Source organism: Mustela erminea, chromosome 4 (genome assembly GCF_009829155.1).
Source record: "Mustela erminea isolate mMusErm1 chromosome 4, mMusErm1.Pri, whole genome shotgun sequence".
NCBI lineage: Eukaryota > Metazoa > Chordata > Mammalia > Carnivora > Mustelidae > Mustela > Mustela erminea.
The window spans coordinates 78994525-79022060 of NC_045617.1; the positions used below are offsets into that span (position 1 = coordinate 78994525).

General features: G+C 34.8%; 1 protein-coding gene across 5 annotated transcripts in view; it reads left to right on the plus strand.

Moving 5' to 3' along the window:
• The window catches only part of TBC1D32 (TBC1 domain family member 32), a 237348-nt gene that overhangs the window by 73610 nt on the left and 136202 nt on the right, over window positions 1-27536 (plus strand). For all 5 annotated transcript variants that reach the window (XM_032339668.1, XM_032339670.1, XM_032339672.1 and 2 more), the window contains 4 exons: window positions 3816-3954; window positions 7356-7443; window positions 9368-9486; window positions 18477-18593. In XM_032339668.1, coding sequence (XP_032195559.1) covers window positions 3816-3954; window positions 7356-7443; window positions 9368-9486; window positions 18477-18593 — 463 coding nt within the window. The remainder of the gene's footprint in view (window positions 1-3815; window positions 3955-7355; window positions 7444-9367; window positions 9487-18476; window positions 18594-27536) is intronic.

Here is a 27536-nt window from a genome sequence, read left to right on the forward strand (position 1 = left end):
TGTATCCCAGATCCTTAAAGCAAGAAAAACTTATGTATATACAAAAAATAAGGTTAAATACAGTAAAGAAATAAAATATGACTGTAACAATGAAAAATTAAAAAGATTCAAAAAAAGGAATTGGTAAGATGTTGGTTGAAAAAGGAAAGAAGAAAAATGAAACCAAGAAAAAGATAAAATATGGACCCTCAACTCTATGGGCAAATAATCTTCGACAAAACAGGAAAAAAATACAGTGGAAAAAAGACAGTCTCTTCAATAAATGGTGCTGGGAAAACTGGGCAGCTATATGTAGAAGAATGAAACTCGACCATTCTCTTACACCATACACAAAGATAAACTCAAAATGGATAAAAGACCTCAATGTGAGACAGGACTCCATCAGAATCCTAGAGGAGAGCATAGGCAGTAATCTCTTCGATATCAGCCACAGCAATTTCTTTCAAGATATGTCTCCAAAGGTAAAGGAAACAAAGGCAGAGATGAACTTTTGGGACTTCATCAAAATCAAAAGCTTCTGCACAGCAAAGGAAACAGTCAACAAAACAAAGAGGCAACCCACGGAATGGGAGAAGATATTTGCAAATGACAGTACAGACAAAAGGTTGATATCCAGGCTCTATAAAGAACTCCTCAAACTCAACACACACAAAACAGACAATCATATCAAAAAATGGGCAGAAGATATGGACAGACACTTCTCCAATAAAGACATACAGATGGCTATCAGACACATGAAAACATGTTCATCATCACTAGCCCTGAAGGAGATTCAAATTAAAACTACATTGAGATATCACCTTACACCAGTTAGAATGGCCAAAATTAGCAAGACAGGAAACAACACGTGTTGGAGGGGATGTGGAGAAAGGGGAACCCTCTTACACTGTTGGTGGGAATGCAAGTTGGTGCAGCCTCTTTGGAGAACAGTGTGGAGATTCCTCAAGAAATTAAAAATAGAACTTCCCTATGACCCTGCAATTGCACTCCTGGGTATTTATCCCAAAGATACAGATGTAGTGAAAAGAAGGGTCATCTGTACCCCAATGTTTATAGCAGCAATGGCCACAGTCGCCAAACTGTGGAAAGAACCAAGATGCCCTTCAACGGATAAATGGATAAGGAAGATGTAGTCCATATACCCTATGGAGTATTATGCCTCCATCAGAAAGGACGAATACCCAACTTTTGTAGCAACATGGACGGGACTGGAAGAGATTATGCTGAGTGAAATCAGTCAAGCAGAGAGAGTCAATTATCATATGGTTTCATTTATTTGTGGAGCATAGCAAAAAGCATGGAGGACATAGGGAGTTAGAGGAAGGAGGTTGGGGTAAATTGGAAGTGGAGGTGAACCATGAGAGACTATGGACTCTGAAAAACAATCTGAGGGTTTTGAAGGGGCGGGGGGTGGGAGGTTGGGGTACCGGGTGGTGGGTATTATAGAGGGCACAGATTGCATGAAGCACTGGGTGTGGTGAAAAAAATAATGATACTGTTATGCTGAAAATAAATAAATGAAAAAAAAAATAAAAGTCTGCATTTTTTGCTTTAAAAAAAAATTTAAAAAATTAACTTCAAAAGACTAAAGGATCATAGGAAAAAAGCCATGAAATCTATATTCTGTATTCCCCTAGTGCTGAAGTTTTGCAGTTGTCATTGATGGGTAAACTTGGTCTTGGCTGCATTTTCTTGCTGATTTTCTGGGGAGGGGCCTGTTGCATTGATTCTAAATGTCTGCCCGAGGTGAAATTGCACTGCCCTTGGTTGGGGCCAGGTTGAGTAATCTGCTTGGGGTTGCTCTTGGTAGCTTCTGTTTCCAGGAAGCTTTCCGTATAGCTTTGGTGGATGAGAATGAAAATAGCGGCCTCCCTATCTCTGGCCCAGCTGTCAATCTAATGTTTTTACCATTTTAGGTTGCACACTTCTTGTCCTGAGGGGCTTTCAGGATTTTCACTTTGTCTCTGAGACTTGTAAGTTTTACTATTATCTCTGGCCCTGGAGGAGACAAGAACTTGGACCCCACTCCTTGCTGAACCCTTTGAGAGAAGCAGTCAGTCATTCCTGTCTCCTTGATCTCTTGCCTCACTGTGTGCTCACCTGGCCTGTGACCAAGCGTTTCTGTCTCTGGCACATGCCACAGTTTGGAGTTTCCAAATCAAGCAGATTCTGTAGTGTGCTCCTATGCTGATCCTCCCCAGGGAGGAAAGGGACTCTCCCCAGATCTGCTGCTTGTTGTGTCCCTGCTCGAATAGTAGTGGCCCAGCTGTTGTGCCGATCACAGTTTAAGGCATCCCCAAGCTGAGAGCCCATTACTTGGCTCTGTCTTTGCAGCCGGCTTCCCCACTCTGATACTTGAGAACTCTACCACACTTAGGCACCCATGGTCTTTCTGTGACCTTTAGGATCCTGAGACCACAGTGTCCCAGCAACGGTTCCACTCCCTGCTTAGCTCCTGCCTCCCCCTGTGGTCTGTCTTCCCATATATCACCTTGGATTTACTTCTCTGCAAGTCCTACCCTCCAGAAAGTGGTTACTTTTCTGTTCATGGAATTGCTGCTATTCTTTTCTTACGGTCTCCTGTTGAGTTTATAGGTGTTCAGAATGGTTTGATAACTATCTAGCTGAATTCCTGGGACCAGATGAAATTTAGGTCTCTTACTTCTCTGCCATCTTGCTCCTCCCTTCTTTCACATTTTCTCTGTATGTAGTATTTTTTAAGTATATAAATTTTATTTTAATACAGTTAAATATATATTATTTTTATTAGTCTTATCCAGTCTTAGGTCTTAAGCAGTGAGTCTAGCACTAGTCTTGTGTCTCAGAGGTAATTCCGTTAGTCCTTTATATCCTACTGGAACAATAAATTTGGTTTCTGTTGCCTGCATTTACCTTAAAAGTAGAGTTCTATTTCTTTGTATTTATGTTCTCTGTCCATGGTGGAATTTGTTATTTAAACATGGTTATATCTTTGGCCATTGCTTTGTGTTACTGGTATAGAGGGATAGATATCAAAACATGAACTAATCATTCAATTTTAAATTTCAAATTTCTTTACAATCCTTTTCAAAAAAGATTTCTGATACTTCCTTAGGGGAAAATGGCACTCATCTCCATACTCAAAATTTCACTATACATGTAGATATTGTTTTTTTGCCTATTTTTGTATGCAAAGTTTCTTTCCAGACGACTAGGACTATTGAGTAGGTAGTCCATTTTCTCCTTCCAAATGAAGTGCTCATATCCCCTCCTACATTTCCGTATTTCTTGCTCTGACTCTCCTATTAACTGTGTCTTCTGAATGTTTCAGAATTTTTCTCTGGACAATGTTACTGTCCTTCCTTTTAAAAGAGTTTGAGGAAAAAAAACATCATTCTCTAAAAGTAAAATTAAAAACCTATGAAAATAAAGGTACTGTTCCTGATATGCCTTATAAAGTTGAAAGACAGATACTCTGTAATGAAAAGAAAATATGGAAATAATGTAGAGTTGGGACTTGGGGATTCAGGCCCAGCAGAATTATGGTAGGAGAAGAGAATGAAATTAAAGTGAAGATGAGAGAAAGTAGATGTAATAAAAATGCTGACACCTGTAGTTAACATTTGATTAAAGTGGAAGAAAATTATTGGCATAGAAAATATAATAATAACTCACTCTCATGGAAACCATACTTTTTATTTATCTTACTTTTTAAACTGCATACTTAGCCATCAGTACGTACTCTGTAAGTTTATTAGCAGTATTAAACTGAAATTATTTTCTTTTCAGTTTTGAGTGTAATAATGAAATGCATACCTTTCTTTTACCTGTTTCAGTATGGCGTGGGAAGAGAATTTGTTAGATGATTTACTAAATTTTGCTGCCACTCCCAAAGGACTACTCTTTCTTCAAAGAACAGGTGCCATCAATGAATGTGTGACATTTATGTTCAACCGATATGCAAAAAAATTACAGGTATGAATTACCATCTGCCGCAGGCAAAAAGAATTTTTGTTGTTGTAAAAGCCATTAAGAACATCATTCTGTCTTCTCTGCAGAAGAGGTTATTAAACCCCAATTAAAAAGCCATATAGCATTGTAATTTTTAACTTGATATTTTTTCAGGAAAGCATTTGAGTTGATGTTGCTATCTATGGATGTGTTTACAGGATGGGAAGCAACCAGATGGAATTGAAAAATACATCTAACCATCCAGATGTGTTATAAATATAATAAATTTTGGTTACAGTAAAACTGGATGGACTTTCAAGAAGGGGATAAACCTCATTGGGCTTAAATGCACATGTTAATAAGAATTTAGTTCTCACATTAAAAAAAAATATTTGTAGAGGTATTTTACTGATACTGTTAAAATGTCGAGCATAATTTAGCCCTTTCTCAGAAGTTCATTGAGGTGTATTCAGCTTCTTGCTGTGATAGCATAAACATCCCTGAACTTGGCTTTTTGGATCATATGTATGCTTTTAAATTGTGTCTTGTTTCTGGCAGCTGTTGTATATTGATGTTACTAGGTTACCAGGTTGTAAATAGCATTTTATTTGTTCTTCAGTTCTAATTTCCTGCTTTTGCTTAAACTTATAAAAACACAAATAACTCAGAGTTTTTGCCTGGAAGAGTAGATGGTTTATGAGGGAGGGCCCTGAGCATCCCTTCACAAATAAAACATGAAAATTTGTTCATGGGTTTATGATATTAGGTTTGTATGTGCAGATGTGTTTTTATTTCTTATTTAGTTGGACCTCAAGTATAGAGAACTTAGTTATTTATATACCTCAGTTTATGGCATCTCTTCTCATCTGCGCATGTAAGGTATCTGTTTTGATTAATTTGATTCCTCTGTCATTTCTGAGTCACACTTCCATTTCACCTGGCATGTATTCCTTTATCCCTGGGTTCCATGCTAATGTGTTTAATATGTATAGTATCTTGGGGTGTGGATACTTCTTGTCAAATGTTGTCTTAGTCCATTTAGGCTGTTAAAATACCATTGATTGTGTGGTTTATAAACAGCACACATTTATTGCTTACAATTCTGGAGGCTGGAAGTCCACGATCAGGATGCCAGTGTGGTCAGGTGAGGGCCCTCTTCTGATCATAGATGTGTCATTGTATCCTCACATGGATAAGGGCTAGGGAGCTCTCCGGGATCTTTTTTGAAAGAGTACTAATCCTATTCTTGGGGACTCAACCACCTCATGATCTAATCAAGGTCCCATTCACTACATCACCTTTGGGGTTTAGGATTTCAACACATGAATTTTATAGGGACACAAATATTCAGACTATGGTAAATATTTAAGTTTCTTGGGAGTTTTAAGTTTACATAAATGAATTTGTCATTTTAATATGAATTTCTCTGCTGGTGAGTTTGAATCTCCTTGTGTACTTAGTTAACAATTTGGGTGGGTTTTTTTGTTTGTTTTTTTGTGTTTTGTGTGTGTGTGTGTGTGTGTGTGTTTTACATTTTTGAAAATACTAAAGCAATTCAAAGACATTTTTCTTTCTCAGATGCTTGAGACTATGCATACATAACTTTTGCTACTGTGATCATATATCTAAGACTAGATGTCATTGTTTTAACATTTATGAATATTAAAAGAATTTAACCTTCCTTTGTACCACACTGGTGGCTATAATAGAGGATACTGTTCCCTAAATCTCAGTAATGCACAACCTTATAATATGATTCAATATTTTAATGATGCTTTATGCTATTCAGGACGTTTTTTGAAAATTTAGAGTCTCTGGTATCTTGTACGAAAACTACTAGTTCATTTCCTTAATTTTGCTGAAGAGAAAGTAGAGACCCACATTTTGTAAAATGATCTGTGAATGCTCACACCTAGTTACTGAAGGCAGTAAGACTAGAACTTGTCTTTAACAGTGTTCCTGAAAGTTAAGTCATACTTTAGTCAAGCATGTCTAACTTTTCTGAAGTTTTGCTTTGCCTCTTCCTTTTCAGTACTTAATATGAATTTGGGAGGCTCCTGTGGCTATTAGTATCAAAATCAGCAGAGTCAGTGGGGATGACTGATGTGTAAGGTATTTTTTGAGTTATTATGGAGGAGGGCAAGCAGGAAAAAAAAATTCATATTTCTGTACCTCTGTGTTATCTAATTACAGAACTAATGTATGGTAAATTAAGGAAAGTGGAAAATATAAGTAATAAAATTAGAAAAGGAAAGCAAACTTATAAAACATGAATAGCAGAAAATTGAAGAAATCTAATTCTTTCCCATGATCTTTTAGTTCCTTCCTACTTTTCTTTTTGCCCTCAAATCTGAACGTACAGTTTATATTTTTAAAATTTGATTAAAACAGATCCTTTTAATGGAATGTTGAAAAAATAAAAATTATAAATGGTTAGTTAACTTTGTTTAGAATTCAGCCATTTTATTAGCCAGCCTGGTCATAACTAAGATCTGAGAAGGAATTTTTTTAATGTTTATTATTTTCATATTCTGTTTTTTGCCAAGCGTGATATTTTTGTGCTTTACTATGAATATATGTATAGTACTCTCTTTGGGACATAACAGATTATCCAAGGTTTTCCACAACACTGTTTAGAAACCTGTGTGTTACTGATGAGAATTCTTTGTGTGTTTGTGATATATATATATAAAACAAGGAGAAAAAAAATCAGATTTCCTCTAAAAATAATTACCATTAAGAAGATATTTTTTATTTTTTATTTTTTATTTTTTTTTTAATTTTTTTTTTTTAAAGATTTTATTTATTTATTTGAAAGGCAGAGATTACAAGTAGGCAGAGAGGCAGGCAGAGAGAGAAAGGAGGAAGCAGGCTCCCTGCTGAGCAGAGAGCCCGAGGCGGGGCTCGATCCCAGGACTCTGAGACCATGACCTGAGCCGAAGGCAGAGGCTTTAACCCACTGAGCCACCCAGGCGCCCCAAGAAGATATTTTTTAAAGTTTCTCGGTTATTTATAAGTATAGTTCAACTGATAATACAGATTTATTAATGAGGAAATTTATTATTGAAGAACTAAACTAAGGAATAAAATAATACAATTTGAAGTCAGAAGGCATGTTAATCTTCATCTGGTCAAAGTTGCGTATTTTATGTATGAAGAGACTGAGATCTAGAGAAGTGACTCATTCAAGGCAAAAATCTACTTAATTTGAAGGCTGGGGCTAGGACCTATATCTGAAATAGGATTGTGAAAAATATTAACTCATTGATAGGGTGTCTGATTTGTGTTTGCTGCTAATTATCTTTACCTGAAAGAATGTGTAGTACTGTAATAAGGAGAATCAGTTACTCTGCATATAACGTATGAATAAAGTATTAGCATTTTATGTTTTCCTGCTTTTCATTGTTCCTTACTTATGTTGTTAGATCAGCAGGCATAAAAAGTTTGGCTATGGAGTTTTGGTGACACAAGTGGCATCCACAGCAGCAGGTGCAATAGCACTACAAAGTTCGGGTAAGTTTTCCTTTTAATTAGAATTCTGATTATTTTAAATAAAATGAGCAGGCCGACGGAGAATTTAACTGGCATGATCAGCTCTCAGGATGTTTACTCTAAAGTTCTTTTCCCTGTTACTTTCTCATAGGTAAGGGAAAGTTACAGGGTGTCCTTTATTTTTTCACTTCCATGAAATTGCAATGGGATTTTTTTTTCTCTTGAAAGATATATGTACACACAGCCTTGTTCTCTTTTTTGAGAATTGGGAACATAATGAATTAAACTGAGAAGTACTTGATGCTTTAGAAAATTGTCTTTATGTTATAAATCAAAAGGATGTTGTCCTCTCAGTACAGCTGAATCTTACAGGATTTCTTTTTTTCTTTTTTCCTTTTTTGAATGTTATAGGATTTCTTAATGCTCAGTTTTAGTGGCCTGTATATGCTTCAGAATTTACAACCACAATAGTTAGCATACATACATACATCCCATTTCCTTATTTCCCTTCTTCCTCTTTTGCTTCTTGAAAGCTTTCCTCTTACCACTTAGTTTTCACCACTGTCTTTGCAGTCAGCATGTATTATCTACTATGGATTGGATTTTTAAGAAGTTTAAACATTGCTAACTTAAGATATCTAAGGTTATCTGAACCCTGAACCAGAGACAAGACATACCTCTAATAGAGATTCTATGGTTATATTTTTGAAAGCTTAGGGTTGATGAATTATAACATCACTGACCACAACTGATTCTCTCCTTAAATGAAAATATTTTACTATAATATATCTTAAAAGCTTTTTGACAAGCTAATTTGGAATATTATGAAACATGTTTCTTGGTAGAAGTTGTCATAAACTGAACAACTTATTTCTTCTTCTATTTGGTATATAATCTAATATATTTCCATAGTAGATAGAGGCACATTAATGGAAGCATTTGGAGACTAGATTTAACCTCAGATTTCCCTGTTGGCCAAGTCATTAAGCTTCTAAGCCTCATGATATCAGTTATTTTACAGGGCAATGGAGAGAAGACTAACACTGATTGATTTCCTATGATGTCTTAGGGTAGTATATTAGTAACTCTACATATATCATCCCATTTATACTTCATGTCAGCCCTCAAATATAGCACTATTTCAATTTTCAAAAGGGGGAACTGATGCTCTAAGAAGTCAAGGGATTTGTATAAGGACATACGACTATTAAGCTGGCAGGTTTATAATTTCAACCCTGATATTTTTTATTTCAGATTCCATATTTTTTCTTTTATATCACAGGAGCCTTTCTGCTCTGATGTTATTATGAACTTACTGATTTTATTAGATATTCTGTCTTACACTTTTTTATGTAATTTGATTCTTCAGAAAAATTTAATAATCAACCTTAATAATCACTTTCATTTAGTCATATAGTATCTTACTCATGAGAATTTAAACTCTGTTGAGCCAAAAGTTGTGTGAAATTCAATTGTTTCAAGCATAAGCATTTAAAAAAAAGTTACAGTAGTATATATATTGGGATAAGGAACACACACTGTTTGCCTACCCTGCCTCCTGATAGCTCCTACACACATGCACACACACACACACATACCACCTTTCATTGTTGGCCCATTTGCAGAGTAAAGTATAAATCTTATTTTTCAGGAAAACATGCTCAGATGTTATTGGCTAAGGGATAAATTGTAAGACTCAAAATTCAGTTCTCCAGGGAGATAGTGTCTCAGAATTTAGTCATTATGCAGTTTTATGACAATGAGGTATCATGAAGATATAGTGAACAGTAGGAGATACAATTTTTACCAAGGTTAGAAGTTATTTTTTACTCAAGATGTAAGTATGTGTCTGTTGTCACTGTGGACCAGTCTTGTCAGAGGGATAATTATGTATTTCTCTATAATCCCAAGAAATAGTAAAATAATGTAAAATAATTATTCTTAGGATTTATTAATGCACTTATAACTGAATTATGGGCCAATCTGGAATGTGGAAGAGATGATGTTAGAGTAACCCATCCCAGATCTACTCCAGTGGATCCTATTGACCGGAGCTGTCAAAAGGTAGGGAATGATCTGGGTATCTCTCTCAGAAATTACTTCATCCTGACTTTATATATATTCGGTTACAATCAGCAGCTTCTCCTAACTTTCTTTTATCTCCTTTGTTTCAGTTCTAATTTTTTTTTTGTTTTCAAAATAAGTGGTTAGAACTACTAGTGTTTAATGGGAATTGCATTTCGTAAGAATGTTTTCCTTTCACATTGTTTTTACTGTAATTTTTTTCTAATGAAGAGTAAGACACAGCAGACATTATGAAAAACAACCTCACTCACCCTACCAAAACCCTAAAACAAAAACCAATCAACCAAAGGAAAAAAAAAAAGAGGAAGCTTTTGCCCTTTGTTTAAATCTAATAGAAAATTGTCATTTAGAGTAATGTGCCAAAAAAAGAGAAATTCTAAAGTACCTATACAATGTTCTATTATAATTCAATGGCTTTTAGGTATTTGACATATTTCCCAAATTTCACCAAAGCTAAATGACTTGAGAATTCCTAACTTTGACTTTATGGCGGCCTGGGAAAGTTTAAAAGAAAATGTCATAAAATTATTTTAAAAAATGAAATTTTGTTTTCTGTAATGCTAGGCTACTTCCCTCCAGTAGTAAACACAAACTCTGGAAAAGTGACTTAAAAAAGCAACAGAATGGCTAAAAAGAGACTCCCCCCAACCCCCAAAAAAGGAGGGGAGTCAGTGTGCAGATGAATAGATTGGACTGCTTGAGATTCTGGATTTAACAGACTTTTGCCTGAGGGCAAGAATCCACAGAGATATCCATATTCTAACAAGTTTGAAAAATCAAAAGAGAAGAGTTTTAGGGCTACACAGCAGCTGGCACATGGAAGGAAGTCTCTGGGAAGGAGAGAAGTACGTAGGGGGCACTTAAATTTTGTTTGTATACCATCCAAATATAAGACTCTCCCCTGAACTTGGACTCAAGAGATATCAGATGTTCTTACCACAGAGGTCAGAGTTTAGAGCTTGAATTTGCCCTGTTACACTGTTAAGTTAAAATCAGCATTGTGGAATATATCTTTCATAATATATTGGATGTAGTCCATAATTACTAGACATATGGAGAATAAGAGAAATGTGATTCAAACCCAGAAAAAGACAAGTAATAGAGATTGAGTTGGAATTATCTGTAAGAATTTTGAAGTTGTTGTTATAAGTAGCATGCAAAGGAAAATATGCTTGTAATGAGTAAAGAAACTGGAAATTGTAGTAGAGAAATAGAAACCATTTAAAAGAACCAGATAGAAATTCTAGAACTAAACATCTTATCTGAAATAATTTTCTAGATGAGCTTAATAGAATATTTAAATATGACAGAAGAACTAGTCCATGAACTTGGGATAGATCAATAGAAATTATATAATCTGAAGAGCAGAGAGAAAAACTAAGGAATGCTTCTGTGATTTGTGAGACCTGTATCAAGAGGTTTAATACATTTGATTGGTATATTGAAGAGAAAGAGAATGGGACAGAAAGATATTAAACAAAAACTGAATTTCCAAATATCTTGAAAAATGTAAACTTACAGATCAAGAATCTTAGTGAATCCCAAGGAAGAGTATACAAAGAATGAAAATGCAAAGGAAACCACAATAAGGCTCATTATAGACATACAATCTGCTGAAAAGTAAAGATAAAAAGAAAATCTGGAAAGAAGCTATAGAAAATCGCATACACAGAGGAATAGCAGTAAAGTGTGCTGTTAGAAACTGCAGTATGTCTGATTAGAAACTGCAGAGTCCAGGAGATAATAGCATATCTTTAATGTACTGAAAGGGGGGAAGCCCAGTCCACCTAGAATTCTGTATCCAGCAAAAATACTCAAGGATAAAAATAAAATAAACTTCAAAGGCTAAGAAAAAACTTTCCAGCAAACCTGCATTTTATTTAACACTAAAAGAATTTCTTCAGGTTGAAGGACAATGATACCTGATGGATATTTGGATTTTCAGACTGAAAAGAAATTGCAGGTAGGTGAGTTGAATATAAAAAAGCCTATTGGGGCAGTTAGGCGGCTCAGTCCATTAAGCATTTGCCTTGGTTTTGGCTTAGGGGTGTGAAATCTGAGCCTTCTGTCAAGCCCCCCCTCAGTGTGGTGTCTGCTTGAAATTTTTCTCTTCCTTTCTTCCTCTCCCTTCCTCTCTCTTCTACTCCCTTTGCCTCTCCCTTTACCCCTTGCTCACCTGTGTTCGTGTGTGCACTCTTTCTCTCTCAAATAAATAAATAAAATCTTAAAAAATAAACAAACCTGTTTTTCTCTTAATTCATAAGACTGTTTTTAAGAAAACTATCACAATAATGGGATTTATTTTATACTTAGAGTTAATATATATGACAGGTCTACCACACAGGATAAGCAAGTGGTATTAATGGTATACAAATCTATGTGGTTTCACGATTCTTAAATTTTACATGAAGTGGAACAACATTAATTTTAATCCCTAAAAAATATATTTTTTCTCTTATAAGGTTGGGATTTTATTTAACTAATTTGACTTTGCATTAGAAATGTCAGTATAATCTAATGTTAATTTCTGTTAAAAAAAAAAATGCATGCTCCTCTAAGCTACTGACTGAATTATCTAGAAACAACTCATAGCAAACATTCTTAGTACCCAGCTTATAATTCTAAATATTATTCCCTAGAAAATTGGGGTTTAATTTTACTTTCTGGATTTAATTTTGCTATATTTTAAATTATAGAAAGTAATAATGTGGCCTCAGTATATGAGGTACACTAAATTTATTTCCAGTTCACCCTCCTCTTACTTCTCTGTTAGCTGTGCTTTAGAATATAATAGACAATAGTACCATATGGCTATATAAACCTACTTAAAATCGAAGTTAAAGATGCAGTCCCTCAAGTACATTTAATCATATCTTAAGTGTTCAGTAGCCACATGGAACTAGTGACTGTTGCATAGTTCAATTAATATAACATTTCCGACACCACAGAGAGGTCTGTTGGATAGCTGACCTGGAAAAACCACTAAGTAAATGCAAAAGATACAGCTAAAATAAAGTTCTAAAAATAATCCCAAAACTCAGAAAGGGGATGGGAAAAAAGAAAACAAATGGGAAATTGTAGCCCTAATCAATAATTGTATTACATGTCAGAGACTAAAGATTTTCTGAATAAGACCCAATAATACACTGTCTCTGAAGAAATTCACTTTAAAGAAAAAGACACTGGTAAGTTGAAAGTCAATGAATATAAAAAAGAAAGGAAAAGTATGCATTAGAAGACTTGCAGTAGCAGTATTTAATGTCAGAGACATAGAAAATGAAGTAATGTTGGATTAAGAAACATTTGAACATAATCTGGTCAATATATCAGGAAGATATAACAACCATAAGTTAGTTATGGTCCTAGAAATGAGATTCAAAATATATGAAGTATTAAAATAGCTTAAGGAAGAAATAGGCAACTGGATAGTAACAGTTGAAGATACTAACATTCCTCTTTTAGCAATTGATGTAACATCTTTCAGTCTGTTCTCAGGTACATGATATGAATATCACTAGTCATCATTTGATCTAATTGCTCTTTATAGGATACTATATTCAGTGACTGCAGAACACATATTCTTTTCAAGAGCACTCAGCATGCTTACCAAGAGACTTGCTGGGCTAGAGTGTTAAGTCTGCATAAATTTAAAATGATTGGAATAATACAAAGTGTGTTCTGAGACCACAGTGAATTTAAGTATCACAAGCTAGAAACTGCAAAATCTGAAATATTTGAAAATACACTTCTAAATTACACACAGCTCAAAGAAGTCATAAGGGAAACGAGGAAATATTTTAAAGCAGAAAATAAAAATAGAAAACTTGCAAATGTATCTGAAGGAGTTCTAAGAGGAATTTAATTGTAATATTTATATTAGAAATATCTAAAATTAAGAGTCAGGTTCTCACTCTAGAAGAAACTAGAAAAAGGACAGGTTATATCCAAAGAACATGGAGGAAGGGAAATAATAAAGCAGAAATCAGTGAAACAGAAAAAAGACAAACAAGAAAAATAACAAAACCAAAATTTGGTACTTACAAATGATTATTAAAAATAATAAACTCCTGGCTAGAGACATCAAGAAAATGAGGGACCCCAAATTAATCAAGAATGAAAGAAGAGTTTCACCGAAGATCCCATAGTTACTAGGGAATAATGAAGGAATATTACAATCAGCTTTATGCTATAAACAATTAAGATAAAAATGACAAACTTCTTAAATATGCTTACCAAACTGACCCAGTATAAAACAGAAATTCTTAGTGGCTATATTTCTGTTAAAGAAATCAAATTATTAAAAAACTTACCATAGAGAGCCACATGATTTCACTGGTGAATTCTATGAAACTGTTAAAGGAGAAAGAACACCAATCTCACAAAAAGTTTTTCACAAAACAGAGGTTGAAGAATCAATTTCTAACTTATGTGAGGAGGCCAGCAAAATATTGATGTGGATTAGAAAAAACTGTTACCAAAAAAAAAAAAAGACAAATAGGAGTGTAGACTTAAATATTACCAAAATATTATCAAATTGCTTATAGTAATATATAAAATGATATATTATTTTTTATGATCAAGTGGGGTTTATCCCAGGCAACAGAAAGTTGGTTTCTTATTCTAAAATGGGACAATAATTCACTATATTAATAGAATAAAGGAGACTCATATGATGATATCAGTAGACATGGACACATCATTTGACAAAGTTAAATGCCCATATTTGATAAAAACCCAGCAGATTTCTTTCAATCTGATACATACAATCTATCAAAAACGTGAATCTCGTATTTAATGGTGAAATATTGGACCTAAAATCTGCTTACTCTTACCAATTTAGCATTATATTAGATCTTAGTGTGATAAGACGGGGGAAAAAAAAAGGCATACAGACTAGAAAGGTGTAAAACTATTTTAAATGGTTTGATTCTCTTATCTCAAATTTGCCTTTTTAAATCACTTTCTGATTTCTGTATTAGACACTTGAAAATACAGTTTTGGTGTAATAAGTGTAGTTGATATCTCATTCTTAGAACTCTGAATCTTAATTTCTTTTTTCCCAGTATTGTCTACCCTCACAACTGTTTTCCTTCATAGCTTTCTATCTATAAGATAACGTGAAATTTTCATTACTTTTCTGGAAAACCTTTTTTTTTTTTTTCTAAAGGATAAAATTAGTGCTCGTTAACATAGTACATCTGCCTACCTGCCTGCTACTTTGCAGTCACAGTTCTTATCACCTCTTGCTTTGCTGTATAATGTGATCCTCCCAATGTCCTTCCATCCCTCTCCATAGTATGGTACTATCAGATAATTTAGAGAACCATTTTATTTATTTTTAATTTTAAAAGATTTTTATTTATTTATTTATTTGACAGAGCATAAGTAAGCAGAGTAGCAGGCAGAGGGAGAGGGAGAAGCAGGCTCCCTGCTCAGCAGGGAGCCTCATGTGGGGCTGGATCCCAGGACCCTGGGATCATGACCAGAGCCAAAGGCAGATGCTTAACCAACTGAGCCACCCAGGCACCCCTGGAGAACCATTTTAAATGCTCTAATAGTGTATTTGTCCTCTGTTACTGTGTGAGTCCTTGAGGGCAGGGACCATTCCTTTATTCATTCATATTTTTACTTTTATCATCTGGCATAATTGCCAATAAACAGCTGGTGTTAAAATATTTTGAATTAATAAGTGAATGGGTGATCATTTTCAACCTGAAGGAGTTTTATTTCATAAAAAAGTGTTTGATCTTGGGTAATTTTAAAATGGTTTAGTCTCAAAATATATCAAATATTTAACCTTTAATTAGTTTCCTTACTACTTACAAAGCCTTATTTTCTTCAAGACATGGAAGTAAAATGTTTTGTGCTAATATAAATTTTAGGATAATTAATGTTTGATATTAGCAACATCTTATGTTTTTATGGTAACTCATGATTATGTTATAAATATTTTCTTAAATTCTACAAGTGTTTATTAAGACATCAATTTTGCAGTATGCTAATGTTTTTAAAAAATGCTCATTGTATGAAAAATGCTTTTTTTCTTCTAGAAACAAGCTGCTGAAATTTTCCCATGTTTCTTTAAAATTGTTTAGTTTGTTCAAATATAAATACAAAATTATTTTTACCTTATGTTCTATATAATCAGTTTGGAGTACCATATCAGAAGTAATCATGATTCTATGTGGTCTGAATGGTTTTATTTCTTAGATGAAAGGAGGAAGTTTCATGTTCACCTATGGAATGCCTCATGTGCAAATAATACAAAAACTCTCAGTATAGTATTGATATGTGATTTGTAAAGACCATATACCTTTTTTTTTTTAAAGATTTTATTTATTTATTTGATAGACAAAGATCATAAGTAGGCAGAGAGGCAGGCAGAGAGGGAGGGGAAAGCAGGTTCCCTGCTGAGCAGAGAGCCTGATGTGAGCTGGATCCCAGGACCCTGGGGTCACAACCCAAGCCAAAGGCAGAGGCTTTAACCCTCTGAGCCACCCAGGCGCCGCTAAAGACCATATATCTTGATGGACAGTGTCAGATGTTAAGATGAACATTTATTAAGTTTCCTGTAATCCGTCATGGCTACAGTCAATGGGAAGGATATTTTAAATAAGACATTTATAACTCTAAATATTGGGCTAATATTAACATTTTAAAATATTTCCATGTTTAAAGTATTTTCTGTTTTTTTAACTTATTTTTTCATAAACTAGATGAATAATACAAATATGGAATCTATCTTAGTCATTTTTGTGGTAAACACCTTGATGATTAGTGAATTTTTCCTAGGTGGTTTTGTAGGTGGCCATGAACTTTGTAGTTTCCCTGCAGTTCATTTTATGTATAATTAATTGACACATTCCTTAAACATCCTTTTCTTGCTACCACTTTTTGTTTTTTCTCTATAGTGAACAGTTTTTGCATAGTGTTCTTTAGATAAGCATTCAGTAAGTGGTAACTAGGTTATTAAATTTAGTTATTCTACTTTATGATAACTTTATTGCTATGCAAATGATACTAGGTTTTAATCAGTAGTATATAGATTATTTCCTTAGAAATACTTTGAAATTCCATCTTCATTTTGTGGAATATTCATGGGAAGAAAAGGAAGCTTTTAAAGAGTTCATTTTTCTACAGCAATGTTTGTTAAGACCCACTGTGTTAAATATATTCACTATAACCACTGTTATTTGTTAAGGAATATTTCATTTGGCATAATAGGGGTGGAGGTGGGGGCAAGATGAACTGAATCTTCCAAGTCCTCAAACAAAGACTGTGTAGCATAGGTGCCTTGTTAAATAGCATTTGATTATGCTGGGATCTGGAATGAGTAACCTAGCCTGAAAGTAAGAAAATATTGATTAGTTCTGCTACCAGCTATCTGATTGCGTGTTTTTGGCCAAGTCGCTTAACTTCTCTGGTCCTTAAGTTTTTTCATCTATTATGTGAGAGATCGAATTAACTTCTTTTAAATTTTCTCATGTTCTGATTATAGTGAAAATTCTTAATTTGATTCTCAAATTTTCTGAATCCAGTGAAGAACTTTTAAAATGGCAGGCAGAAAACTTAATACTATAGTTACAAACAAATACAGTTAATACAATACAAATGAAACATACAAGTATTGGCAGGATACAGGGTTTCTAGAGGTGAATAGAGCTCATTAGAAAGCCTTCTAGAAAAAATGTGGCAAACTTATGAAGTGGGATAATGAGTAAGTGGGAGGGCTTGAGGAATATATTGTTAGGATAAAAAGGTTTGCATATGTGGAAGTCATTTATTTGAAGGAGACCGCAGGCATTCAATTGACTGAAGTAGTGACTTCCTGCTGAGGAATAATGGAAAATAAGGCTTTTGACACGGTGAAGCTGAGAAAGGTGTCAATTAGTAAAGTGCCTGAAAGTCATGCTAAGTTAAGCTTCTTGTGATGGGCAACCACTGCATGCTTTTGTGTAGGGGATCCAAAGAATGAACTGTGCCTGAGAAAAATATTCAGGTTGCTTTTAGTAAAGTGAAATGAGAGTAAGAGCTTAAAACTTCATGGAGAGATTAACTTGTTAAGATTACACCAGAAAATGAGCTGGTTTTGATAGGAAAAGCCAGGGCTTTTAAAAATTAACTATAGTTGGTTAAGAGGCTGCCTTTGGCATGGGTCATGGTCCCAAGGCCCTAGAATCGAGTCCATCATTCAGCTCCCTGTTCTGTGGAGAGCCTGCTTCTCCTCCCTCCCCCTTCTTCTGCCTGCTGTTCTGCCTACTTGTGTTCTCTCTCTGTCAAATAAATAAATAAAATCTTTATTTAAAAAAATGAACTATAGGGGTGCCTGAGTGGCTCATTCATTAAGCGGCTCCTAGAATCCTGCGATCCAACCCCAAGCCCCACATCGGGCTCCTTGCTCTATAGGAACCCTGGCTCTCCCTCTCCCACTCCTCCTGCTTGTGTTCCCTCTCTCGCTGTGTCTCTTTCTGTCAAATAAATAAAATCTTTAAAAAATTTAAATTAACTATAATGTTTAGGTTAGTTGGATTTCCAGTGAATGTAGTTAAAGGATAAAGAAAGCCTTGTGGCCTGAGTGTAAGAATATTTAGAATTTATTATCTTGCTCCAGAGCCCCACAGTGTTACTCTCTTGTATTTCTTATGCATCAGTTATAATAATGCAAACAATACAAGGATGGGCCATTTCATTTTTTCCCCCTCAAAACCAAACTTTTCAGGAGATACAAGATATTTTAAAACATTTTCCAACTCCTATATATTCTGCTACAATTGTTAATGCATTGTGAGCACATATTGCTGATGTTAGCTATTTGGTACTTAGCAGGTATATATTTCACATTTATGTGGATTAATTAGGCTTATTTAAAAAATTAGCCCTCATAGTCGTACTCCTATAAAACTATACTATGGATGTGGTTGAAAAAATGCACCATTTAAATGACAGTGTTTTCTTTCTTCCCTGCCTAGTCTTTTTTAGGATTGGTGAACTTATTACCTTATCCTGCTGTTTATGAGCTGGTAGGCAATCAGGATCTTCCTAATAAAGCAGAATATTCTCTTCGTGAAGTCCCAACATGTGTTATTGTAAGTCATTTTTTTAATATCTTTACCTTTTACTTTACTTTACCTTTACTTTACTTTACCTTTACTTGAGATTTATAGTACAGTGCAGTTTGACAGAAAAAAGGAACATTATTTAATGGTGTTTAAAAGCTGATTTGATTTATTTACCCATGGAATATCAGCTCCGAATTATCTGTGCATGGAATTTTTGATCTAGGTCACCTTAAAGTTACAACACCTCTTGGAATACTAAGTTAATGCTTCCCAATCAGGAAAGAAACCTGGCATAAGCAGAAATATGTACATGAATGATTTTTAGATGGTTTATGTTATTAGTCACACCAGTGTTGCTTCTTCATTGGCTAGGATAATTAGGATTAAACTATATCCAAGGAGTCCAATGTATTTTCTGCTTGTATTTTAATGAACTACATATTACTGCCCCATGAGGGCAGTATATACATATTTATTTGAGACTTTTTTCATATTCATACTCCTAAATGGGTAACTTGTTTTAATCATTTAGAGGTATTTAGTTCCTCATCTTTGGTAAGTTTATGAATTAAATACACAAAATAGGTGTTTATGCATTCATAAAGAATTATTTAATTCTGAATAAAACTCACAAGATAATGTATATTTATGCATTCATAAAGAATTATTTAATTAACACTGAAATTCTATTAACCATTCTTATTTTCTGGTCACTTTGTCTTGTATGTAATTGTTTTTTCTATAGTTTTGCTCATTTGAATACTTTTAATTCTTGTTAATCTTAAACATTTTAATTTTTTTTTAAACTTTTTCTACTTTGTAAATTTTTTGATAATTTTATGAATGAGATATAAAGATAGGTACTTCTAATGTTGAATTTTTAATTTATATTCTCTTTTCTTTGAAGTGTTTCAATTTTACCTTGTGCTTACTTGCATCTTGGCATTTGTGGACTTCTCTTCCTCTGCCACCTATCATCCAGATTGATCTCTTCCAATAGTGCAATTTTAGTTGTATACTGACAGTTCTGACCTATATTGCTCACCTGACTGTTGAATCTGTACTCAGATTTATACCAGATAATTGACATCTGGAATACTTATGAGCATCTCAGTCTTACCACTTCTACAACTGAATATAATTTTTTTTTCTACAGTTCCATCATCCACACAGTTGAGTGAGCTAGAAACCTGGAAGTCATTGTTGACTTCTCTTTCTATATATGCAATTAATCACCATGTATAGATTTTTGCCTCCCTAATAACCACATGTTGTTTACATTTTAAATTTCTATTAAAAACATCTTAGCTCGGACTGTCATTTGTTGTCCAGATTACATCAGTGAGATCCTAACTGCTTTTTTTCCCAGTTCAACCTATAATTTATCCTAATGATGATTAATTTTCAGAGTGGTCCTTTAGAAATGAAAACCAGATGCAGTAATTCTATTTAAAATATTTGCTGATCTCTCTTTGCCTCCACGCGTAGCCACGTTCCTTTGCATGAGGACAGACAGCTTCTCCTTGTTTCTCAAAGCCTTTTTTTTTTTTTTTTTGGTCTCTTTTTACCTTCTACTCTCTGACTTCCAGGGTAATCAGACAAGTTTCTTCCTTTCTCTGGTGTCTGGAAGCTATCTAACCTTGCCTTTTGGCTAGATAGTAGTATCTCCTCATTTTTCATGCTTTACTCTTTCTGTGAAGTCATCTCATAGGTCACATTATTGTATAATTACTTTTGCATTTCTCTCTCCTAATGAACTGTAAAATCCATGAGGAGAGGAACTATATTTTATCTTTGGCCAAAAATGTCTCACTAGTTGTTTTGTCTTTCTTTTGAGCTTGGTAGGTTCTCAGTAACTTCATTGTTTTATTAATCATTTGATAGGCCCTAAATGATTTTGGCCCTTCTTAGGCTTTATTCAAAAGAATATAAATTCAGTATCTTTCTGTTTTCTTTGGGAGTCCTGTGGCAGGAACCCTAGGAAGTTAAACTGAGGAACTGTGTGTGTGCATGTGCATGTGTTTGTACATGTATTTACACAAATTCATGGCTGGGCTTTCTTTTGTGGATACTTTCAAACTTTCATTTAAAATGGTCTAATGAACTCCCATATACCCAACACTAAACTTTAGCTTTTATCAAAATTCTGTCCATATTCTTCCCTCTATTCCACTCCTCTTATACAGTTTCCTCCCCTTTACTCCTGCATTTTTTTTTTTTCCTGGAGAATTATTAAAGCATATTTTAGGCATAATGTCAATTTATCTGAATAATTTAGTGTATAAATTTAGTATGCATCTCTAACTAATAAGGACTCCTGGGTCTTGTTTTTGCTTTTGTTTGAATTACCTCATTGTGAATATCTGTGGCTTTAATCCTTTCTGAAATATTAGCTATAATCCCTTAAAATTATCTAATATGTGGTCTATATAGAAGTTTCCTTTTTCTTAAGATGTCTTTTTTTTTTTTTAATAGTTGGTCGAGTCATGATCCAAAGAAGGTCCATATGTTTCATTCAGTCATTATGTCTTTTATGTCTTTTTTCTAAAACAGTTCTTTCTTTGTTTCCATGCCATTGATTTATTGGAAAAACTGGGTTATTTGTCCTGGGTTGCATTTATTCAGTGTTTCACTAGGAGATGCGAAATGGTGATTCTAGTTCTGGCATTCTTTTTGTCCTTGACTGGAATTACTTAATAATGGAAATCCTGAAAAACTTTTTTTCAGAAATGGCAGAATAAATACTTGACTATTTATAAATCCTCAGAGTAGTGAATTGGTCTAATAATCTCCAAAAGTGATGTTTTGTTATTATTATCATTATGAGCTTCTAATTTGTATATGTATATGTTTCAATCCAGTGTGATTAATCATTATTGCTTCTCATAATCAAGATATTCCTTGGCTATGGAGTCCTTTTCACATGTAATTATTTCTGTTTGATATATTTCTTTCTCATGTAAGGTGTTCCAGGCTCATTGTATACATTTTCTGGCTCGGTCTTGGAATCGGCCATCTTCAAAGAATTGTTTCTTTTACTAGGAATTGTTATTTAGAAATTATAACCGAGATGCTAGAAATGTTCCTTGTTTAGGGTTGTCATCATTTCTAGTCATTTCAGTAGACAGCTAAGGAGAGCATTTTTTTTTTAAGAGAAATTCATCATGAGCCTCTATTGTATTTTTTCTTGTATTTTTCTCTTTCACAGAAAAGCTTGGTTACTAATGACATGAACAAAGCTACTCACTTGCTTTTATTGTACAATGTACATATAATAGTTTCAGAATAAAATAAGATTAATGTGTGCATATTGATATTTCATTTCAGTTAGTTTTGTTCTTAGGATGTATGCCACTAGTGATTTACAGTCAAAATGCTGTGTTTTAAAAAGTTACTTGAAGTAAGTAAATCTCGTTCTGCCTGGTTATGCCACTAACTTGATAGATTTATTTTAGAATGTTCTAAATTGAGAGGTTGTTTTACCTTTTGTATTAATTTTGTCTTTTCAATTATTACATGATTAATGTTCTTTTAAAATGTGTGACTCCAGGGGTGCCTGGATGGCTCAGTGGGTTAAGCCTCTGCCTTCGGCTCAGGTCCTGATTTCAGAGTCCTGGAATTGAGCCCCGCATTGGGCTCTCTGCTCAGCAGGAAGCCTGCTTCCCCACTCTCTCTCTGCCTGCCTCTCTGTCTACTTGTGATCTCTCTCTGTCAGAGAAATAAATAAAAATCTTAAAAAAAAAAAAGTGACTCCAGTATGTCACAAAGTATATTCACAGAATGTGCTTGCATATTAATCTCCCTTTGTCCTTTCTCTGTGTATGTATGTTTTGATCTTCAATATAATATCTGCTAGCTCCATGTAGTTATTTAAATTTAAATCATTGACAACAAAATAAAATTCAAAATTTCTATCCTTTAAGTACTATCCACATTTCAAGTTTTCAAGTGCCCATTAACCATAGGTGGGCAATGGCTACTATGTTGAATAACACAGATGGATAGTATTTCCGTCATTGCAGAAAGTTCTTTTTTATAACATTCCCTTATAGCTAACACTTTTTGTTAGTTTTTGGTTTATCCTTCAAATATTACTTTACAACTTTCACTTTAAAAAAGTATATATATTTTTTCCCTCCAGACTTAAGCAAAAGATAGTATGCTTTAAACACTGTCCTGTCTCTGCATTTTCTCTTATTTTTAAAAAATATTTTATTTGTTTGAGAGAGAGAGAGGGCATGAGGTGGGCAGCATCTCAGGGCTCAGGGATCAGGACCTGAGCTGAAGGCATACTGACTGAGCCACCCAGGCACCCCTGCATTTTTCTTTTAATTCTGTGCCTTGAGATTACCGCACACCAGTATATAGAGCTCTGCCCTTAACTCTTTTTTACAAATGGATGGTATACTGTTGTGTGGATGTGTTGTGTTTTTATTCACCAATCTGTTGGTAGACACTGGATTCTTTAAGGTTTTTGGTATTATAAGTTATGCCAAATTAATAGTTTGGTTTATATTTATTGTACTTACCAGTTTGTCTATATATTTTTTCTACTGTTGTATAACAACTTGCTACAAATTTAGCAAATTAAAACCACCCATTTATGAGCTCACAGTTTTGTATGTCAGAAGTCTGGCACTGTGTACCTGGGTTTTCTGCTCAGAGTATTATAAGCCGAAATCAAGATGTTGGGTAGGCTAAGTTTATCAGGAGGCCCTGGGGAAAACTGCATTTCCAAATTAATTCTGGGCAGGATTCAGTTTCTTAGGTTGTAGGACTAAAGTGCCTGGCTTTTGGGGGGCTGTCAGCCAAGAGTTGCTCCTGGGGCTTTGTCCTATGGCCCCCTCCATTTCAACTGTGAACAACCTTTCTCCTATCAAATCCCTTTCATGCTTTGAATCTCCTCTTCTGTGAACAGCCCCCCAAAATTCTTTTCTTTTAAATGGCTCTTGCAGTGATATCAGAGCCACTCAGATAATCTCCTATTTTAAAATCAATTAAGGACTTTCCGCAAAAATCTCTTCATAGCAATACATACACTAGTGTTTAAGGCCTGAGAATCTTGAGGCCTCTTACATCCTGCCTACTATAGATAGTATATTTGAGCTAGATTTCTAGAAGTGGGATTGCTGGGTTGAAAGGTAAATTCATATGTAATTTTAGTATATATCGCTAGATTTTTATCCACAGGGAGTAATCGTTCTGCTTTCCCATCAATGAGGTATAATAGTTACTGTTTTCTAACAGTCTCATTAAGTTGTTTATGTGATCAGAGGTGTAGATATCTGACCCGAGGAAAGTGTTAATGTATGTTTTTCTTGTGAATAGCACATTTTTTTCTTATGCTTTAATGGCCATTGATGACTTCTCAATGGTGTTTCAATTTATTTTTAATAATTTTCTATTTGTTTTCTTTTTCTTAGTTTTGAGGAATTCTTTATATTTTAGGGATGTTAGACCTTAACTTCTCATGATTTCGTATCCGGTATCTACCAAAACTCTAGGTCCTGCAAACAACTCTCAAGTTGTACTTTAGTAAGTTAAAGGTCAATAAAAAAAATATTCTGTTTTCTAATATTTCTGATATGTCTTTTAAACATGCAATCTTTGATTGTTCTCCAGCCCCTTTCACTTAATTTGCAGCTATATAAGTGATGTATTAGGTAGGACCTCTTTAGTTATTGGAGAAACTCAGTTTGAATTAGTTTCAGCAGAAGAGGATATTTATTGACCTGCATAAGAAAATATATTGGCTCTAATAAACATCTGCAGCTTGTGTAGAGTCATGATGTGGGAGGTAACTGGGAAATTTGGATCCCAGTACTGGTGACAAGAGTATTCCATGTTCTTTGCATAACCAAGGAGTGTAAACAGTGAATTAACCTAAGGGAGAACTTGCTAATTGTCAGAGCTGACTAAAAGCGAGATAGGCTACCTTGGGATTCTGTGAGTTCCTTATCTTGGTTCTTCTTGGTGGAGATACTGCAGATCAGATCCAAAAACGTATTGGATGGTTGTAGCACATAATCTTTAAGCTCTTTTTCAACCCTGAGAATATGTTTGCAGTATTTAGCATAATGCCCGGCACACAGTAGGTGTGCAGTATATGCTAAATTAAATATTTGTGGACTTCATTGTGCCACAAGAGCAAAGAACAAAACAAAAAACGAGGACAAGTAGAAATAGAACTTCGAAGGTAGATTCACATTTGTCTGTCTGTCTGTGTCATCTTGTCCTGTTACTGCCTATCTTGGCTTTATTGAAAGCTATGTATAGTGTAGTGGTTAAGAGTTTGTATTCTGAAGCCAGACTGCCTGGATTAGATTCCCAGTTCTGCCTTTTAGAAACTGTGTGACTTCAGACAAGATGAACTTTAATTTTCTGTTAAAAGAGACCAGTGATGTTCCTTTCCCAGGGTTGTTGTAAGAATTAAATGAAATATAAAAGTTCAAGTCACTGCTTGGCAGATAATAAATGCTATAGAATTGCCTGGTATAATTATCATTAGTGTTTTCTTCTCCAGATGGTGTTCTCCATAGGAGAGTACACAGGACTACCTGTTACTTTATACTGACATCTTCACCATTTCCCCTTTGTTGTTGTTTTCTAGGGCTGTCATAACAAATGACCACAAACTGGGTAGATGACAACAACAGAAATTTATTCTCTTACAGTTCTGGAGGCCAGATGTCTAAAATCAAGGTTTTAATAGGGACACATTCCCTCTAAAGGCTCCAGGGGAGAATTCTTCAGCTTCTGGTTGTTCCAGGCATTTCATGTCTTTTTGCTAACATAACTCCAGTTTCTGCCCTCCATCTTCACAAGATTTTCTCCCTCATCTGTCTTAAATCTCCCTTTGTCTTTCCCTTCTAAGGATACCTGTCACAGTCTCAGCGCCCACTTGGGTTAATCCAGAATGATCTTATCTCAGAATTCTTAATTACCTAGTTCAAACACTCTTGCCAAATAGGGTAACAATCATAGGTTTCGGAGATTAGGATGTGGACATATCTTTTGTTGGGGTCACGGTGTAATTCACTAGGTTACCAAACAGGAGAGTGGCCTTTTCCTTTCCTTCCCTCCTATAGACTGAATGTGTACCCCCAGAATACATATGCTGAAACCTAATCCCCAATGTGATATTGGGGGTGGGCCTTCAGGAAGTGATTAGTACCTTTAAAACATTATAGACTCCAGTTTTCCACAGTGGCAATATCGTAGCCAATGAGGTTTATCCGAGGTGTGGTTATGGATAATTGAAAAAAAAAAATGGACTCTAGAGAAATCTCTTACCCCTTCTGCCATGTGAGGGCACAGTGAAAAGATGACTATCTAAAAACTAGACACAAAATCTGTTGCCAGACACAAAATCTGTTGCCTTGATTTTGGACCTCTCAGCATCCAGAACTGTAAGAAATAAAATTTCTGGGGCACCTGGGTGGCTCAGTGGATTCAGCCTTTGCCTTCAGCTTGGGTCATGATCTCAGGGTCCTGGGATCGAGTCCCGCATCGGGCTCTCTGCTCGGCAGGGAGCCTGCTTCCTCTGCTCTCTCTCTGCTTGCCTCTCTGCCTACTTGCGATCTCTCCCTGTCAAATAAATAAATAAAAATCTCTAAAGAAAAAATTAAAAAAAAAGAAAAATAAAATTTCTGTTGTTTATAAGCCACCCAGTCTATCATACTCTGTTACAGCAGCCAGAATAGATTAAGAGCCCTCTCACTTGAAAAATCTCAAGGAAGAACCTTAAAGGTTGAGTTTTGTTTGAGGATGTTTATGAGCTAACCAGTCACAAGCCACTCCTAGTGGTGCAGGTGAAGGAGTATTGGCATTATAACTGATCTGTCCCTTACCTTGCACTTATCCCTTTCTGAAGTGAAAAGAGGTAACACACACATGACCATTGGGACACTTGTAAACAGCAGGCACTCAGGCATGTATGTATTTGTGTGAATGGATATTCCTTTGTTTTCCTAGTTTTGGTTTCATTCTGGCCTACTAGATCGCAGTGTATTTTCTAGTTGGTCAGTATCGTTTAAAAAGAATTTCAGACTTGTTTTTGTTTTTTTGAGTCCCAGGCCTTACTGGCCACTTCTTCGTTGTTAGGAAGATGCTGCTTGATTTAAAAAACTGATTGCCTTATTGACACATGTTGCAGTGCTTAGAAACTGAAGTTCTCCATAAGGCAGGCTTCCCAGGAGTTTCATTTTCTTCCCTAAGTGGTGATCCATCAATGTAATCCTCTTTAAAGAACAAATTATTTACCGTAACATTTGTTCTCTGAAAATGCATTATCATTGATAGATCACTGCAATCTACTCTTCTATTAGCTTGCTGGTAATATATTTTCTACCTCTTTTATTTTTAAAATATCTAGTACTCAGCATTTGGAACTAGAACTTTATAGAGTTCCAAAGTGTCACTCTCTGTCGGAGTCTGAGCTTAGTATCCAGATTGTTGGACAAATTTCAGTCACCTATACTAGTAGTATCCTACTAATGAAGAGAAGCCCAGAGTAATCCAAAAGCTACGATCATAGAACTGATGGGCAGATTCTCTTCTCTCAGATAAGAGAAGGCCAGTGATACATAATTCTAGATTAATCTGTGAAGATGATGATAAAACAGTGATAATTTCTTAAATTATTTTTAGCAGTAAAAATATCTACCTGTTTGAAGAAACACCTGGCAAACAAGTTTCTCCATATATATGGGGATTACTTAATAGTAATCAGGTACCTAGACAAGTCAAGGAGAGCTCCATGGCTCTGTCACTGTGCCTAATCAGGACTGTCAAAGGAGAGATTAGGAGAAGGAAGAGAGTGGATATATTATTGAGAATCTGAATGTGAAGCTGAGAATCTGAATGTGAAGCTGGGAATATGAATGAATTACTTAGTTCATGTTCTGTCATAAAGTTTGAGAGAGGAGTGTCCAGCTAGAAGCAAACAAAATGACAGATTTTCAGATGGCA